This window comes from Eurosta solidaginis, chromosome 1 (assembly GCF_040869045.1).
Source record: "Eurosta solidaginis isolate ZX-2024a chromosome 1, ASM4086904v1, whole genome shotgun sequence".
Lineage (NCBI taxonomy): Eukaryota > Metazoa > Arthropoda > Insecta > Diptera > Tephritidae > Eurosta > Eurosta solidaginis.
This window is the reverse complement of record NC_090319.1, coordinates 172,906,134-172,925,685: the sequence shown is the minus strand read 5'-3', so window position 1 is coordinate 172,925,685 and position 19,552 is coordinate 172,906,134. Positions and strand designations below refer to the sequence as shown.

The window sequence follows — 19,552 nt, the reverse complement described above, 5'->3', positions numbered from 1 at the left end:
CAAAAGAGTGGTGTTATTCTATAACAAAAGTCCGGGTATCTGATTGAGGTTCTTCTATTTGGTCGTCAAATAAATTTTCGTAGCACTATGGACACATTCAGTATATGTGAGGTCCAACTTAGCTTCCATTGGTAATAAAATAGGTCTTACAAAGAACTGAGAGATAGGTATAAAAAACTGAAATTTGGCTTACCTTTTTTAAAAATACCCTCCTTTTCTTTATCTTCACTATTTGGTATTGTTTTGTAACTAGAAAATCCAAGTTTAATTGGAGTCAAAGTCATTTCAGCGGTAGATCCATTTTTCGCTCCTGCAGTTAATAACGGTATGTTCATAAACAAATCATTTCGTTTTGAATTGGGTTGAAGGAGATGAGGCTTATCAGCAAGAGGTATCGCAATATCCAATGGTAGTTCAAACATTTCGGGTGCCAAAAATCCAAGACTTAAAGTTGATTCCGAACGTACAAAAAAGGAATGGCGCACCGAGGTTGCTGATGTGGATGTGTAGGAACTAGAATCAAGAAACACTTCCTCATTTGGTGCACTACAAAGCTCCTCGTCAACTTCTGCACTTTCTTTTTCATGAAAACCTGAGTTATTACGCATATAATAAATAAATGCATCAAAAACGTAGGCAATGTGTCGAAACGCTGCAATATCAAGGACTGGCATCGTATCACGATGCTCAGAGGTGTGAGCTCTCATTAATGATAAGCAATAAGTAAAAAAATCTCGCCGAGTAGATGAACCTTTGAAATAAAATTCTATATTAGATTATGTATTAAGATTATTTTGTTGCTATAGTATACATATCATATTGGTCCCAGCTGATGTAGAACTAGATTGATTAGTGCTAATTTGAGCATCCAAATTGAGAGGATGGAGAGGATGAGTTGAATCTGTACAGTTTGCTAAATAGGTGCCAAATTTTAATTGCGGTTCTATTCCATCCATTATCAAATACATCCATTCCCAAGTGGTTTTCATACGATCCTCAATCGATACCTGCAAGAAAATAATTTTTAATATTGGTCGATTTTTATCTATAGCTAAAAAAAATGTCTGCTCCTTTAGAAAAAAAATTTTAATTGAAAACAAAACCAATTAAGGGAGCAGAACAACGTTGCCTTATTTGTTTTTGCTTTACAATTGAGTATTTTTGGTAAGCGAGCGGAAAAAATTTTGAAGCTATTAAAAACGCCCATTATAAGCAAATGGTGTCATGTACTAATTAATAGTTATGACTAAAGCGATTCTACCTCTAAAGGATTAAAGACTGAGATTTCGCTTCCAATTTGCAGTGTAAATTTTTCGCATAAATTGGAAGAAACTACATGTTTTTATGTGGACTCTTACTGACTTGGCATACGAATTTTGGCTGAGAATCTTTTCACGGCAGAAATACATTTTGAGCAGTTCCCAAGCCTTTGCCGAGGAGCGACCCCGATTAAAAACAGGTGATTCGGATTGTGCTCGCCTACCGTCCGGAAGATCCTCAGGTCCCAGGAAAATCAACAGTTATGTGGTACCCCTTAATTCTTCTGGGTTTAGATGTTATGTTCCTGAATTGCACCTATGCTTGCCGACTGGCAGATCATTTGCGGTCCACCTTTTGAGATTTGGGGGAAGGGAGAACGGACCCTTCCAGGTCTTGCAGTATCGTGCCGTGGTTGACCGTATCAAAAGCTTTTGACAGGTCTACCCCAACGAGTACTGTACTATGGTGGGGGTTTTGATTTAATTCGCAATATATTTGTGTGTTAATGGCGTTTAGCGCGGTGGTAGTGTTATGAAGTTTTCGAAAGCCATGCGATGAAGATTTTGCCATTGTGCTTAGTCGGGTTCGATAGGGACTTTACGGTGGACCATAGCTTACCTACACCGGCAGAGGTTACAATTCTTTAAGTGCTCCTCCCATTTCGCCCGCTTGTGTTTATCTACTAGCAATCTGATGCGTTGGTTTATTATTTGGGGGTCGCCGGGGTCCTGCTGTCTTATAAGGTCACGTTCTCCCGCTAGAGATGCGGCCTTCGCTGGGAAATGTGGCCGAGTTTCTGTGATTCCTCCGGCGGGAATAAAACGAGCCGAAGCAAATTCAATGACCTTGCGGAAATCACGCTCCCCTTGATGCGCACCAATCGGGATAGGGAAGGCAGCAAAACTATTGTAAGTATAAGTTTTGTAGTCGTCCCGCATTCCTTTCTTAAAATTGATGAAAGTGCGTTTATCAGTGATGAAGTCGGCGGATCGCTCGAGCGAAAGGATTATGGGTAGGTGGTCGAATGCTAAATTAACAGTTGACGCAGTTTACTGGTCCTGCGCTCACGATTGATAAATCTGGCGAACTGTGGCAGCTTCCTACCATGCAAGTGGGAGCATAACCGTTTATCGTGCAGAACGTCGTTTCTTCTATTTGGTCCGCCAACATCTCGCCCCTGCTGTCCGCCTGTAGGTTAGAATGCCATAGATCGTAGTGGGCACTGATTAGTGCGCTGATGTCAGGGCAGTATCCAATGGGGCAACAGGTGACAGGTAAATTTACATCGCCTGACCGGACAGATATGCCTTGACGTTCCAGGACTCTGTTCCTGCGTCCGATGTCGGGATCAAATAGATTATATTGCACTGAGTGGTGGGTGATAAACTCGAGACCGCCGCCATTTCCGGTCTCGCGGTCTTTTCTGTGGACGTTATACCCAGAGCAGGTCTGCAAAGCAGAGCTTGCAGTGAATTTAGTCTCTTGGATATCAGGAATGCGGATGTTGTGCCACTTCATAAAATCAACTATCTCCGTGATATTTCCAGTTAACCCATTACAGTTTAACTGCAGTATTCTGAAGAGCAACGGGGGAAGACGTCGTCCCTCTGGGGGTAAGCCACGGGTAACTATGTCTGGGTTGAGGGAGGCCAGGACGCAAGTGCTGTTGTTGCCCTAGGACTGGACGTCCCTGGGTAAGTATTGGGGTACCCGGTGTAGTTGTGTTTGTGGCCTGGGTGCATGGTGCAATGAAATCCGTCGGGGGTTGCCGTCGCTGAGACCAGAACATCTAGGAAAGTGGCGCCGTCCAAGGTAGGAGCTGGTATAATACTATGTGAATAAGATGTTTGCATAGTGTTTAGTAGGCTTAAGGTTAAGATCATTTCAGTGTAGCAACTTTGGTAACATAATATCCAAAGCTTGCTGTTAAGTAAGTATACTGCCCAAAGCTTTCTGTTAGATTAGCATAAATATGTATATCCATAAGTTCTATTTTAACAATTTCTACATTTTCAAAAAAGCTTTGCCAAATTTTCAAAAAAAAGGATGTTCCTCTGAGTACTCGTTCTTTTGGATCGCAAACTAGTGGTGGGTAATGACAATATTTTTTGAGTGTTAACACAGTAGCACAGGCACACTTTGTAGTGCAAAGCACAGTGCTAAGTTACTCATCTGTGACGCCATTCTCTTTTGACACTTTTGGCGCCATTTATAACATATCATTTGTATTTTTGTGATAAAATGGTAAAGAAGTAACAAATGCACAAACTTATAAAGAATATACTTTAAAAGGTAGAAACTTGAGATGAATATATACATTTTGTATGTATAAAGCGCATACCTAAGTTTTACTAAACGAATATTGTTTGCTTATTGCATAGATGTAATAAAAAGGGATAAAATATCTAATACGTTTGTTTTTGTTCATTTTCCGACAACTGTGGGGTTTTTCTATAATAAATTTGACAAGGAAAGACAGAAAATCGCTCTCATATATATCAGCGAAGTTTACGATTTATTGCATTTGATTTTTCAAAACTACGCAATTGCAACGAAATACACCCGATCGCTCGCGACAAATAACATATCAACCAGCAAAAAACACCAGCACTGCAACGCCATGAAGCCATAAAAAAGTGTTTATTCATTGCAAACTGCCAGCGCAAATGAGTGCACAAGGTAAAGAAATATCAGACGCATATAAGCATATATATTTGAAGTGGCCATTTAGAAACTCATAAAAATTTACCAAGATCAAGGGTAATCTAACTGGAAGTGTTCTTGAAGGGAATGTCAGCTGCTCGAATTGCTTTGCGCATTGCATTTCAAAATAAATTGATTTTCAGGAAATTGTCGTTTATATGTAATTAATCTGAGGACGAGAAAACGGTCTTAGTAATACTATTTAAAAACAAAAGTTATGTTTACTAATATATGAATATGTTTAGGTAATCTACATTATATAGCCACAACTTTTGTTTGAATAGAACATACATTTTTTGCCATATCTTTCAAACTTATGAATGCAATCAACACTCAAGCACAGTATGAGTGTCATGCTCTGTGCTGTCGAGTGTGTTACTATGTTATGAGCGTTTACCAGTTTAAGTGGCATTGCACATTCAGATTTGTGCCATAGAGTGTACCACTGTGTTATAAATTAATCGATGTGGGCGTATGCGTGTGGCACAATACAGATTGTTACACAACACAAAACAGTGCTGTGTCACCCAACGTTCACTCAGGAGGTAAGAAATAATCAATGCACTGTTGGCCTCTTACATATATACCAGCGTATGAATTTATATGTGTGTATTAGGCCCGGTTTTTCAGTAGTTGGTTAAGCAAAGCTTAAACTAAGTTTAAATTTTTCCGGTCAATTTATTTATAGAATTCAATTTTGGTTAGGCTTTTTGACCAATGTATATTAGATGCAAAATAAAAAATGTATTTCATTTTTCTACCCGACGTTTCGCTAGTCTCTCTAGCTTCTTCAGGGAGACATCTGTTTATTTAAGAAAAAACAACATAAAGCATTAAAACATGTGGTAAAAAACCGATGTGAAAACTAATATTACATCACATTTTTATAAATATATACATAAATACATGATACATATCACAAATCACAAACCAACACGTAACAACCCTAATAAATATTTATCACACTTACAATATTACATATGTTGCTTTAAAATATTAAATTATTCTAAAAAATATTATTTGTACCATTCTTTTGTGGTATCATTGTAATTCTAATCTAATAAATTTGACTATAGGCATAAAATGTAGGCAGCGGCGACGTCATCGGTATCTTCCTTTTTATTAAACGGTTTTATTTAGGCTGACTTGACAGACTGCACGCACGGCCGGCCGTTGTGAACGAATTTTGTAATTAAAATTTAAGTAACTTCCCGATAGACTACAAGCTTGAAGCTTGAAATATAGTTCAAAACCCGATGACAATGCAATAATACGAAAAAAATCGTCCCTAGGTGGCGCAATGGTCGAGATATTCACAAAAATCGTATTTGTGGTCCAATTTGGCTCATATTTGGAACACATAATACATACAAGAATAGAAGGCGACCTATGAAAAAAAAAAATCGCCGCTAGGTGGCGCAAATATCGAGATATTCAAAAAATCGTATTTGTGGTCCGATTTGGTCCATATTTGGAACAAATATTACATACAGTCCGGTAGAAGTGACATCAAAATATTTTGGAGTTGGAGGAGGGACAAGCATACGTGGCGCAGAGTCGAGTAAAGTCTTATGTAAAGGATTTTGTATTGAGGACTTAGATTGTAACAAATTGTAAGAAAGAGTCCTTGTAATAATGAGTCACTAAATGAAAAAAATAGAACGAGAAATAATAGGAAATTAAATAAAGACTAAAAACTTGAAAATAAAATAATTAAAAAAAAAATTTTAGTTAAACGGTTTTATTGAAAACAGTACTTACATGAAATAATAATAATACTAAGAGCTAGAAAATAATTAGGTAGGTCCTAGGTACTAGTCATCACACTCCTCATCAATCTAGGGTGTTGATCATGCAATTAAATAAAAGCGTTGGGCGCGTGAAATTTCTGAAATTGTGAGGCGTAGCATAACCTGATTAAGGTTCAGTTGGTGTTATATATGTATGACTATCAATAGAAATTTGACGCGTCCAACGCTTTTATTTAATTGTCTGATCAACGCCCTAGATTGATGAAGAGTGTGATGACTAGTACCTAGGACCTACCTAATTATTTTCTAGCTTTTGTTATTATTATTTCGTGTAAGTATTGTTTTCAATAAAATCGTTTAACTTAAAAAAGTTTTTTTAAATATTTTATTTATTGTTTTGTCTCTATTTTGTAAAATTCTTAAGCTTTCCAATGTTAATCTGGTTTTTCCTTTTTTGTTTTTATCAAGTGTTCGTATAATCGCTAAATCAGCTGTATGGTCGTTTTCTGTTGTGTGCTGTGATAATGCTTTGCTTTGCTTCTTTTTCTTTATATCAGCTGTATGCTCGGTTAGCCGAACTTGTAACGCCCGTTTCGTCTGACCGATATATATTTTGTTACAGTCTTCGTTTTCATTGCCTTTGCATGTTATTTCGTAGACTACATTGCTTTGCTGTAGTTTTTCAATAGGGCTTTTTGTTCTTGTGAATATCGTCGATAATGTTTGGTTTGATTTGTAGACGAGTGATATTTTCAGTTTGTTGTTGGTGAGTGATTTGCTAAAGTTTTCTGTGAGTTTCTATATATACATAGACAAAGATAACAGAGAGCTAGACAAGGTAATAGCAAAGTTTTGGGAAATGGAGCAGGTGCATGAGTGCTCAATGAAACTGAAGAAGAAGAGGTAGTGATGAAGATTTTCCTGGATACTCATTATATAAAGATGGCCGATTTGTAGTTACTATAACACTGAAAGATGTCAGAGACATAGGCAGTTCAAGAGAAACTGCGCTGCGAAGATTTCTATATTTAGAGAAACGGTTAGAGAAGGAGCCAGAGCTGAGAGCGAGATATATAGAATTTATGAGAGAATATGAGGAGCTGAGGCATATGAAGATCATAGATAAATATTCGGGGCAGAGCGAGTTGACGTATAATATACCACATCATTGTGTGGTCAAAAGGTTTCGTTTTTTTTGGCGCAAGTTGTTGCACCAATAAAAGGGTCTCCCTAAATGAGGTGCAACTACTAGGGGACAAGTTACAGAGAGATTTGAGCGAGACAATAATGAGGTTTACAAGGCATAGGATTGTATTGAGTGAATATTTTGGCGCGAGAGCAGAGAAGAACCATTGAAGGAGTATTTGCTAACTGTTGTGACGTATGGTATGACATAATCGGCATATAATGCAGTTAGAGCAGTAATCCAGTGTAAAAGAGATGCAAAGAAAGATTACTGTAAAGCTGCTGAAGCAATTATGAATGACATGTATATGGATGATTGTGTTACCGGAGCTGACAGTGAGCAAGACGCTATTGAACTAGCAAAACAAATGGATCACATCCTGGGTGGAGCCGGTTTTACACTTAGAAAATGGAAATCGAATAGCAAAAAGCTAATAAGGACCTTACAGTCCGGAGAAGAGGAGTGTTTGTTTAAATTCGAGGATGAAACTAGGGTGCTTGGATTGGTATGGTTGATATCGCCAGACCAATATGCAAGACTTGCCAGGTATCATAACAAAACGCGTAGTTGTTAGCTGCGTGGCACAGTTGTTTGACCCAAATGGATACATTTCTCCAATAATTGTTGTAGGGAAGGTTTTGATACAAGATTTGTGGTGCTTAAGATAGAATGGGATGAAGAGCGACCATCTGAATTAGAAATGAGATTCAGAAAATATTGGCGAGATGAAAAAACTTGAAAGGTTTAGAATTCCAAGATGAATCGGTACTGGGATGTCTGGTAAGGTTGAATTATGTGGTTTTGCTGATGCATCAGAATCAGCCTATGGTGCAGTTGTTTATGCTAGAACGAAGCAAGCAAATGGGAATTTTAAATGTAGATTAATAGTATCAAAAACAAGAGTAGCTCCAGTAAAGAAGATAACTATTCCCAGGTTGGAATTGTCGACATGTGAGTTATTGGCTAGATTAGTCGTCGAGGTTAAGAGAGCAATGGATTGGGGCGAGACCAATTATACATTGTGGACAGATTCTCTGGTTGTGCTTTACTAGTTGGAAAAAATGCCCAGAGATTAAAAAAAAATGTAGCTAATCGCGTATCGGGGATTCAAGATAATACTGGGGCAAAGAGTTGGAAACATGTGGGTTCGGAAGATAATCCAGCTGACTTATTAAGTCGAGGATTAGAACCTGGTGAGTTGGTTGAAAATTGATTTTGGTTGGAGGGCCCAGAGTGGCTATCTTTTCCTAAGGCACAGTGGCCACCTGATAAGTTTGAACGGGCTAAATCAAAAAATAATAAGGATGGGCAAGCGGAAATTAAGGTGCACATTGTAAATGTATGTTATGAGGAGATGGAGATTTTTGTGCCAAAAATGGGGGGAAGTGGTGAGCTTGTTCCTATCACGAAATATAAAAGCAGGCTAGAAGGAATTTTGAATGTATTGGCATATGTAAGGCGATTTATAGATATATTCAAGACAAAATTGACGACTCGTGATAGGATAAGAAAGGCAGCGAAGAGGCGACGATTAAGGGGCATGAAATTGAGGGTACATTCACCAAGTGAGTAAGAAAAATTGTGGGCAATGGAGTACTTACTGAGAAATTCGCAGGAGAAATACTTTCACAGGGAATTGATATTGTTAAAAAAGGAGCACAGGTTACCGGAACATAGTAAGTTGGAATCACTACGAGATTCGTTCGAGTGCGCAAGAAATATATACATATATTGTGAGCGTGTAGAAAATAATACATAGTGTGCGCGTCGGTTTAATATATATATATATATAAGGTTATAACGGGGCGTATGTATAATCATGCGGAGATTTGTCTCGAGTGCGCAAGTAAATATTGCATTGGAGCATTAAAAAATAAAAAATAAAATACATATTGTGCGCAACGGTTTGAAATATAGATATGTATAGCTATAATGGCGTGCTGGTAGTTTATTGAAAAAAAAAGAATTTGTCTTTACATATATTATAAGTGTTGAGAAAAATATGTTGTGCGCATCGGTTTAGAGTATATATGTGAAGCTACAAAAGGGCGCTTGTGTAAGGTTATTGCGATTTGTCATAAGGGCGCGAGTAAATAATGTATTGGTATTTACATATAGTATGAATGCTGAGAAAAATATGTTGTGCGGATCGGTTTAGAGTACATATGTAAAAAAGAGGGTGTGCATAAAAAGCGAATAGTCTCAATTTGGTGAAGTTTTGATTCTGTTGTGCTAATGGAATTTGTGTGTTTGTGTGACAAGTCTTAGGTGGCAATGTGGAAAATGTAGTTAAAGAAGATTCTTGTATCATGCAATAATATTGAAGCATGTAAGTTTGGTGTGCTAGACATGAGTGTACATGTATGTACGTAGTTATGTATATATATATGGATATGCATGTGTGCTTGGTGTGAAAAATGGTGCATGATACAAGAATACATTTTTTGAAAACAGCAAATATAAATGAATAAGATTGCATGCGATATACTAAATTAAATTGTGTGCCTAGATGTTTGCTTATTTGGATGTTTGTGTTTGAATGTTTGTGTGCTTGGATGTTCGTAAGAGCAGATATTTGTATGTAGCACTTTGATGGTGATAAAGTTTGTAAAAGAAAACCGTTGAAAAAAAAGAAGGGTAGCATGAGATAAATTTGAATGGTGAGATAAGTTGAGCTGTTATTGGGAGCTTAAATAAAAAATATGTTTATGCATAAACAAAAGATGAGCTTGGAGCAAGATTTTATAGTGGTGCATGTGTATTGAGTGGACTAGTATACCTGCAGGTGTTTAAAGTCTTTCGGCAGTTGCATGTTTGAGTTGGCGCAAGTGATGGGTGGGCACGGTTAAGGTGGGCTAGAATTTTTCAAACATATATGCAAGCCGGGAGTATTGGTGCAAGCGCAAATGTCAGTGGGCGAGTCAAGATGATTGATTGAATGCTTGGTGGTAGCAATCATTGTGCGCTTGTTTAAATGAAATTTAATAAGCTGTGATAACAAAGTTGCACTCTGTGTGCGATGCTTCACTATTATCAATGCCATATTCAAATATACTATTTTGTTTGTTTGTTTCTTTTCTTTATGTTTTTCGTATTTAGACATGGCATTTCAGAAAAAGTTGAAGTCTCATGTAGCTACAATGCAGCGTGCGCTGGAGTCTGTTAATGACACTTATTTTATTCAAGTGTCAGTGGGCGAGATTAAGGTGCGACTTACCTCACTACGGCTAGCATAGCAGGCATATAATGAAGAGTATGCAGCTGTAATTGAGAACGTGGATGAGGAGGCGCTAGACCACTTTTGTGATCAAAATCTAGCGCACGCGAAAATGCAGAGCAAATTAGAGAAAGAGAAACCAATTGAGGGGCCAGATAACAATAAGCAACCGATTAATGTGCAGGTGCAAATGCCAGTCCAACAGAATAATCTAAAAAATACCTGGGGCGAATTCGATGGCATGGTTACTAAATGGACAGGCTTTCGTGATCGATTCCGCGCAGCCGTACATGATAACGATAAAGTAGATTCATTCAAATTTCTATAGCTCTATAGCTGATGAATTCTCTTGTGGGGCGTGCAAAGTTGACTTTTGGGCAATGGCAATTATTGGCTAACAATTATATGCAAGCGTGGCAAAGACTAAATCAAATGTATGATCAAGGCTACTTAATTGGGCGAGAGCATTTGAGAAATTTTATTCGGCTGCCGGAATTGAAAGGCCCGTGCGAGAAAACGACTTAGGGTGCATGTCAAATGTAACTCATGATGTGCGACGTCAGCTACAGGCGCAAGGACTCCCGGTGGAACACTGGAATTTTTTCATGGTGCACATGCTACACGAGCGCTTAGGCACTGAAACAGCCAAACAATGGGAGCTAGCGAGAAAAACCGATACTCCGAAGTTAGATGACATGCTATCTTTTTTGGATAGGAAAGCACTGGCACTAGCAAATACATCTGATAACCGTAGGCGCGTAGAATTGGCAGTTGTCATTCCGGGACATAATACAAAGCAACAGAGTGGAGCAAGGCAACAAGGAACTGGAGCAGAACCGTCATCATCAGGGGCAGGAACAGGGCGTCATTATTAGGTGCAAGAGCGCGAAAACCATATGCTATATCATTGTCCAGAATTCATGGCACTAAGCCTGAGGGCTAGAAAAGAGTTCATTGGAAAAATAAAACTGTGTCCAAATTGTTTAAGAAGGGGCATGGAGCTGAAAACTGCTACCAAGCGGAATGTTGGAAGTGTCCTGGTAGGCCAAAGCATAATAGTGTGCTATGCCCGAATTGGGAACCGAAGAAACAGATGAATACAGTGCAGGTACGAACCCAGGACAACAAGTCGAGACCAAAGAGAAAATTAGATTGACAATTAAAGGGGGCCAGGAGACAAATAAATGCGATGCAAAAAGAGGGCAAGAAGGGCGAGATGGCCATAGAATATTAAATGCTTCGGAGACAGAAGAGCCAAGAAGAAAATTAATGAAAACTGAAGCTATAATTGAAAAAAAAAAAATAAATAAACCTATTAGTACGAATGAAAACTATTCAGTGAATTTTAATAAGAGGCAAGAGCGGGCAAGGACATTATTGCCAACGGCAATAATGAATATCGTTATAAACGGCTATGAATTGGGACCTATTAGAGCGTTGCTAGACACGGGGGCACAGATTAATATGATAACTTTTACATTGCAGCAAAGGTATGGTATAAGTACAGAACCGATCGGGAAAAAGATGATTGGCATTGAGGGCAATCCGCTGCAAGTGAGCAAGAAGACTATGTTGGTGCTAAAGCCTTGGTATTCATCGAGTGTGAAGATCAATGCAGAATGTTGGATCCTGCCTAAAGAGAGCCAGTGGTCTCCGGCGCTTCCTGCACCAGATACAATGGTAGGTCCGACACATTATTCCATAGAAGGTGAGTTAGCTGACCCAAAATACTGAGTATCAGAAAGTGTGCATATGTTACTTGGGGCTAGTTTAGTTGCAAGAATCGCCGTTAAAGTAATACGAAATAGCTAGGACGGGATAGCTTTGAGGCAAACAACAGTGGGAATAGTAATTTTTGGTGAATGTGCGCAAAGTCTGATTGAACAGACAGGTGAACTTGTGCCAACGGTGAGCTACAAAGACAATAGAGATCTAGACAAGTTAATTATAAAGGTTTGGGAAATGGAGCAGGTGTATGAGTGCTCGATGCAAACTGAAGAAGAAGAGCTAGTAGAGAAGATTTTCCTGGATACGCATTATAGAGATAAAGATGGCCGGTTTGTAGTTATTATATCCCTGAAAGATGTCATCGACATAGGCAGAAATTGCACTGCGAAGATTTCTATATATAGAGAAACGGTTAGAGAAGGAGCCAGAGCTGAGAGCGAGATATATAGAATTTATGAGAGAATATGAGGAGCTGAGGCATATGAAGATCATAGATAAATATTCGGGGCAGAGCGAGTTGACGTATAATATACCACATCATTGTGTGGTCAAAAGGTTTCGTTTTTTTGGCGCAAGTTGTTGCACCAATAAAAGGGTCTCCCTAAATGAGGTGCAACTACTAGGGGACAAGTTACAGAGAGATTTGAGCGAGACAATAATGAGGTTTACAAGGCATAGGATTGTATTGAGTGAATATTTTGGCGCGAGAGCAGAGAAGAACCATTGAAGGAGTATTTGCTAACTGTTGTGACGTATGGTATGACATAATCGGCATATAATGCAGTTAGAGCAGTAATCCAGTGTAAAAGAGATGCAAAGAAAGATTACTGTAAAGCTGCTGAAGCAATTATGAATGACATGTGTATGGATGATTGTGTTACCGGAGCTGACAGTGAGCAAGACGCTATTGAACTAGCAAAACAAATGGATCACATCCTGGGTGGAGCCGGTTTTACACTTAGAAAATGGAAATCGAATAGCAAAAAGATAATAAGGACCTTACAGTCCGGAGAAGAGGAGTGTTTGTTTAAATTCGAGGATGAAACTAGGGTGCTTGGATTGGTATGGTTGATATCGCCAGACCAATATGCATTTGTAGTTAAGACACAAGACTTGGCAGGTATCATAACAAAACGCGTAGTTGTTAGCTGCGTGGCACAGTTGTTTGACCCAAATGGATACATTTCTCCAATAATTGTTGTAGGGAAGGTTTTGATACAAGATTTGTGGTGCTTAAGATAGAATGGGACGAAGAGCGACCATCTGAATTAGAAATGAGATTCAGAAAATATTGGCGAGATGAAAAAACTTGAAAGGTTTAGAATTCCAAGATGAATCGGTACTGGGAAGTCTGGTAAGGTTGAATTATGTGGTTTTGCTGATGCATCAGAATCAGCCTATGGTGCAGTTGTTTATGCTAGAACGAAGCAAGCAAATGGGAATTTTAAATGTAGATTAATAGTATCAAAAACAAGAGTAGCTCCAGTAAAGAAGATAACTATTCCCAGGTTGGAATTGTCGACATGTGAGTTATTGGCTAGATTAGTCGTCGAGGTTAAGAGAGCAATGGATTGGGGCGAGATCAATTATACATTGTGGACAGATTCTCTGGTTGTGCTTTACTAGTTGGAAAAAATGCCCAGAGATTTAAAAAAAAATGTAGCTAATCGCGTATCGGGGATTCAATATAATACTGGGGCAAAGAGTTGGAAACATGTGGGTTCGGAAGATAATCCAGCTGACTTATTAAGTCGAGGATTAGAACCTGGTGAGTTGGTTGAAAATTGATTTTGGTTGGAGGGCCCAGAGTGGCTATCTTTTCCTAAGGCACAGTGGCCACCTGATAAGTTTGAACGGGCTAAATCAAAAAATAATAAGGATGGGCAAGCGGAAATTAAGGTGCACATTGTAAATGTATGTTATGAGGAGATGGAGATTTTTGTGCCAAAAATGGGGGGAAGTGGTGAGCTTGTTCCTATCACGAAATATAAAAGCAGGCTAGAAGGAATTTTGAATGTATTGGCATATGTAAGGCGATTTATAGATATATTCAAGACAAAATTGACGACTCGTGATAGGATAAGAAAGGCAGCGAAGAGGCGCAGATTAAGGGGCATGAAATTGAGGGTACATTCACCAAGTGAGCAAGAAAAATTGTGGGCAATGGAGTACTTACTGAGAAATTCGCAGGAGAAATACTTTCACAGAGAATTGATATTGTTAAAAAAGGAGCACAGGTTACCGGAACATAGTAAGTTGGAATCACTACGACCAATTTTGGATAAAAGCGGGCTTTTGAGGGTAGGAGGTCGATTGAATGAGGCGAACCTTGGATATGAAGCAAAGCATCAGGTAACTGTGGCAAGAGGTTCCAGATTGGCTTACTCCATAGCTGATTATGCGCACAGACAAACTAAGCATAGGGCAGTGCAAAAGTACTGGATTCCACGTTTGAGAGATGAGCTCAGAAGATACTTACGTGGGTGCGTTGTATGTGTGCGATATAACTATAAGCCTGAACAACAGTTGATGGAGGACCTACCAGCTGAGAGGGTGCAAACAGGTAAACCATTTCTTCACTGTGGGCTAGGTTATGCAGGTCCATTTAATGTACGTGTGAGGGTGCGAGACGATTATGTCGATAAGACTAAATGTTGGGTTGTTGTGTTTGTATGCTTGAAAACTCGGGCTGTACATATCGACTTGGTGCTAGATCTGACAACTCAATCCGTCATTGCGTGTTTTGAAAGATTTATTGGACGGCGAGGTCGTTGTGCAAAACTATTCAGCGATAATGCGACATTTGTTGGTGCGAGCAAGACGATTAAAAGGGCTATGGTTCACTGGAGAGGGCAAGAGGCGCTGGAACATATTGGTCTAACAGGTACTGAGTGGCATTTTATGATTCCAGCAGCGCCACATCGAGGAGGTATTTACGAAGCAGCTGTAAAATCAATGAAATTCCATTTGACCAGGATCGTGGGCCAGAAAACGCTGGCACAAGACCAGCTTGTGACGTTGCTAGTTGAGATCGAGGCAATACTGAATTCCAGACCTTTATATCCACTGTCAGATGATCCAAATGACATGCAAGCATTGACACCGGGTCATTTTATTGATTTGCCACCTCCGTTTCTGGTGGATGACCAAGCGACAAGTTTAGGGATAAAACTCTGGCAGCAAAGGCAAACAATGCTGCAGCACTTCTGGAATAGATGGCAAGCAGACTATTTAAACAGTTTACAAGAGAGAAAGAAATAGCGCAGAGAACAAGAAAACGTTAAGATTGGGCAAATGGTAATAATCAAAGCAGAGAATTTTCCACCAGCTCAGTGGGCATTGGGGCGAGTTACTGAACTAGTCCTTAGTAAGGACAAACTGGTGCGATCTGTTGTGGTGTAGACACAAACGAGCAAATTAATGAGACCCATACAAAAGATATGCATACTACCAGTGGAGCCAGGCACGGCAGAGCAGCGTTAAAAAGATGAAGGATTCGGGGCAATAAATTAAGTAGATATTTATGTATATATATTTGAGCTTAGTTAAGAAAACCGTAGGTTTTCGCTGGCACTGTTTCGTACAGGGGCATTTTCTCACTGTGCGTCATAAATGTCGCACAGGGGAGAATGCGCCTGCCCGAATAAATTTACCGTTTTAAAATATACGTTGGAGTGGAACATGTCATGGCTTGCCATGATCGAAACTATTGCGCATTAGAATTAAATAACGATTCAAGTTAAGCGAATCAATCAGTTTAGTTAATTAGGAATTGAACGCGGTGCCAGCAAGTTGACAGAACAAAATATTAATATTGTGCGTGAATACATTATTACATAAGTAACAGAAATAACAATGTGTGCTGAGTGCAAGATTTTGTGTATAATAAAAAGGGTTTTTTTGGCCTTTGGCCTTTTTCCCTTTAGCTATGTTCGTTTTATTTTATATAAGATGAGTGTGGTTGCACACACCCACACATGTGGTAGTAAGTATGAAACACAGTCATTTATTACAACTACGTCATTTTTTTTAGCCATATGTTCTTTTTTTTCCAAAATTTTACTTCATATACATTTGCTTATTTCATATACAGTAACTCACGTGAATAAGTGACATAGATCCAAAAAAAAATTAAAGGACTTAAGAATATTACTTTATTGTACTTCAATTGAATGGACGGCCTACAAATCTAAATACTCTAAAAAATTCTAAAAATTCCGAAAAAAAATTAAAATTTTTTATGAAAATTCGTCTAATTTTTCAAACATTTTTTAAATATAATTTAATTTTTGTTATAGATCGTGAAAAATTTTCTTATGGGAAATTAGTTAAAATAAATTTGCGAAAGTGAAAATTGTAAGAATTGTGCAAAAAGGGGTGTCTACTTATTTATGTGAGTGACTGTACATATGTACACATATTTTGTATTTATTTGAGTATTTATCCTGGCACTACAATTTTTGCAAAATTATTTTATTGTACCAGTCAGGAATGTAAAAGTGAATTACAATAATAATAATAACAATGTAAATAATTAAATTAATTATGTGAAAATTACTTATTACAAAAACTTAAAAGTATAGTATCATACAAAGTAGAAAAGACAATAGATTTAAATTAAATAAAACCTGATCCAACAAAAAGTTATAGGGTAGGTTATCTTTTATTATTATGTTATTATTCGCTATCATCACTTTCATTCGATGAGTCACTTCTGGAATAGCCATGATCATCAGCAACGCTACTGTGAAAGCTTGAAACAACTGGTGTATTTATTGACTCCTCAACATTATCGGGGGACAGTAAATTTAAGACTTCTGAAGTCAGACTTTTAAATTTTTTCTTAGGTATCTCCCTAAAACTGTTAACTAAAGGATCCGATGTTATAAGCAACATATTCATAAGATCTCTATTCGTGGCGTCACGCGACTGCTTTTTTGTGTTATCATCCCTGAATCGTCTCAAATATTTGTTACGGGCTTCCTGTGCTTCCTCAGAAAGTTGACCAATAGGTAAAATTGCTGATTTTGTAATATCAGTACTATGCACTAAGATTTTATGAACTGTAACAGGCATATTAAACCATGGATAGAGATCTATGTATAGTTTTTTAGTCTCGACAGCAAATTTTTCAAATCTTTGGATATTTATATTGTACCCAGATGCTAATGCGCGAAGGAGAGTGTCGAATCTTTTGATGAGCGTTACATGTAATCTCAGCACTAGCCTCAGAATTTTCGAAAAACCTACGAGCAGTGTTGCCGTCATTGGTATTGCCGAAACCTGGTTTTGGTTTATCTATTATCAATCCAAGTACACTTTTAAATTTATTCTGGATTTCGTTGGAACGTAGCTTTACACTCTCTTTATCTGCCTCATTCCTAAGCTGCCATTTTTTTACTAGGAGGCGATAACTTATGTGAAGCAAGCATTCAAAACATCTTATCCATGCATGGAGAGCAGAGAAACCAAAACCAAGATAATCTCGGTTAGGCGTAAAGTCCCGTAACTCATTATTCATATATTTTGGAGTGGCACCACAAATATAACACTTTTGTGTGGAAGAAGTTTCAGTCAAAGCATTGCAAACTTTTACGTCAATCATTGTTAGAAGCATATTGTGATTTACGGAAACTTCGTATTCTTCGAGCATGTACCTTGTTGGCAACAACGCATTTATCTCCTCTAAAACTTTGTTCGTTTCAAAAACAATAAAATCTTTTGTTTCTTTAGAAAAAATAAATTTAATTGGACGACAATAGACAAGTAGAAGAAGGTCGAGGATTCTGCCAAACAATGTTACTTTTTTCATCCTGTAATTGAAGAGGAACGAAAGAAAATATAAACAAAAATTCATCAGTGTCAGAACTGCATGTAAACTTTTGCTTATATGCGCTATGGCCAGAGCTTCCATCGCAACCCCACTTTCTGATTAAAGTATACGTCAAGTTTGTAGGTAATAAACTAACAAAAACTTCTTGATTTGCTAAAACTAAACGCTCAACAATTTTATATAATACGGACTGGACTTTAATTTCCGCACGTGTTTCATCCACATCAATTTCATGAAACACAGTCATTTATTACAACTACGTCATTTTTTTTTAGCCATATGTTCTTTTTTTCCAAAAATTTACTTCATATACTTTTGCTTATTTCATATACAGTAACTCACGTGAATTAGTGACATAGATCCAAAAAAAAAAATTAAAGGACTTAAGAATATTACTTTATTGTACTTAAATTGAATGGACGGACTACAAATCTCAATACTCTAAAAAATTTTAAAAATTCCGAAAAAAAATTAAAATTTTTTATGAAAATTCGTCGAATTTTTCAAACATTTTTTAAATATAATTTAATTTTTGTTATAGATTGTGACAAATTTTCTTATGGGAAATTAGATAAAATAAATTTGCGAAAGCGAGCATTGTAAGAATTGTCCAAAAAGGGGTATCTAACACTTACACTTGTGAATGCACCTTGTCGACTAATTTAAAATTTCAGTGCAGAACACAGAATATCATAAACAGAAAACACAGATGTATACAAATAATAAACAGTAATAATAAACAAAATATCTGCTAACAACAACGTATATATTAACTTGTTGGATACCCTCAGCATTATTGTTGCTAACTTCTCTTCATTACCAAATGTCTGTATGCGTGAGCGATGTTTTCGGTGTCGCTCTTAAAATTCATGCGTATGTCATTAGGTGTATTGATAATATGTAGCATTTCGAGAGTGTACCGCTTGGAATATTGTTTTTCTTCTTGCAATATTGTAACATTCTCTAAGTCCGGAGAGTGTCCCGTGGTCTTGCAATGTTGCGATAAAGCCGTTCTGTTGTCGTTAGAGTGATCGCGATTTTTGATGTTCGATTTGTGAGCGGAAATCCTTGTCTTTATTTTTGATTTAGTAGTACCCACATATACTTTGTTGCATACGTGGGACCCGTCGCCATTACATTTAATTTTGTATATTACGTCGGATTTCTCGTATTTTTCGATTTTGCTTTTTGTATTGCTGTATATTTGTTGTAGGGTATTTTTATATTGGAACGCGATTTGAAATTTTTCTTTGTCATACATGTTTGAATGTTTTATTCGGTTAGACAAACCAGGTACAAATACGGCAGTCTTATATATTTTGTTTATGTTTTGTTCTTTATTTTTATTCGTAGTGTAAAATTGGTGGATATAACCATTAATAAGGTGGATTGGAAACTCGTTGTTTTGAAGTATTTTTTTGATGATGCTTATATTTTTCGGGTGATATATTCTATCGCTGATAGAGAGAACTCGCCTGATAAATTTGTTGGCGGTGTTTATTATTATACTCCTATCATGTTTCGAGTTAAAATTTATTAACCTCCCGGAAGCCGTAGGCTTTTTATACCAGTCAAAGGTTAGGTGGTTGTTATTTCTTATTACTACCGTGTCCAGAAACGGCAACATTCCATTATTTTCCATCTCAGATGCAAGACCACGGGACACTCTCCGGACTTAGAGAATGTTACAATATTGCAAAAAGAAAAACAATATTCCAAGCGGTACACTCTCGAAATGCTACATATTGTCACGGATATTAGCATCACTAAATTATCCCATCACTAAGGCGATGCTAAGGCCATGCCAAGCAGTATTTACGTTAATAATTAAATCAAGTATACACATATATAAGGCAGCCCAGAGAGATGTCACA

General features: G+C 37.6%; 1 protein-coding gene across 4 annotated transcripts in view; it reads right to left on the bottom strand.

The window, feature by feature from the left end:
- The window catches only part of hyd (E3 ubiquitin-protein ligase hyd), a 1,108,663-nt gene that overhangs the window by 402,160 nt on the left and 686,951 nt on the right, over nt 1-19,552 (bottom strand). For all 4 annotated transcript variants that reach the window (XM_067760031.1, XM_067760029.1, XM_067760028.1 and 1 more), the window contains 2 exons: nt 812-1,007; nt 194-751 (listed from right to left, as the gene is read on the bottom strand). In XM_067760031.1, coding sequence (XP_067616132.1) covers nt 194-751; nt 812-1,007 — 754 coding nt within the window. The remainder of the gene's footprint in view (nt 1-193; nt 752-811; nt 1,008-19,552) is intronic.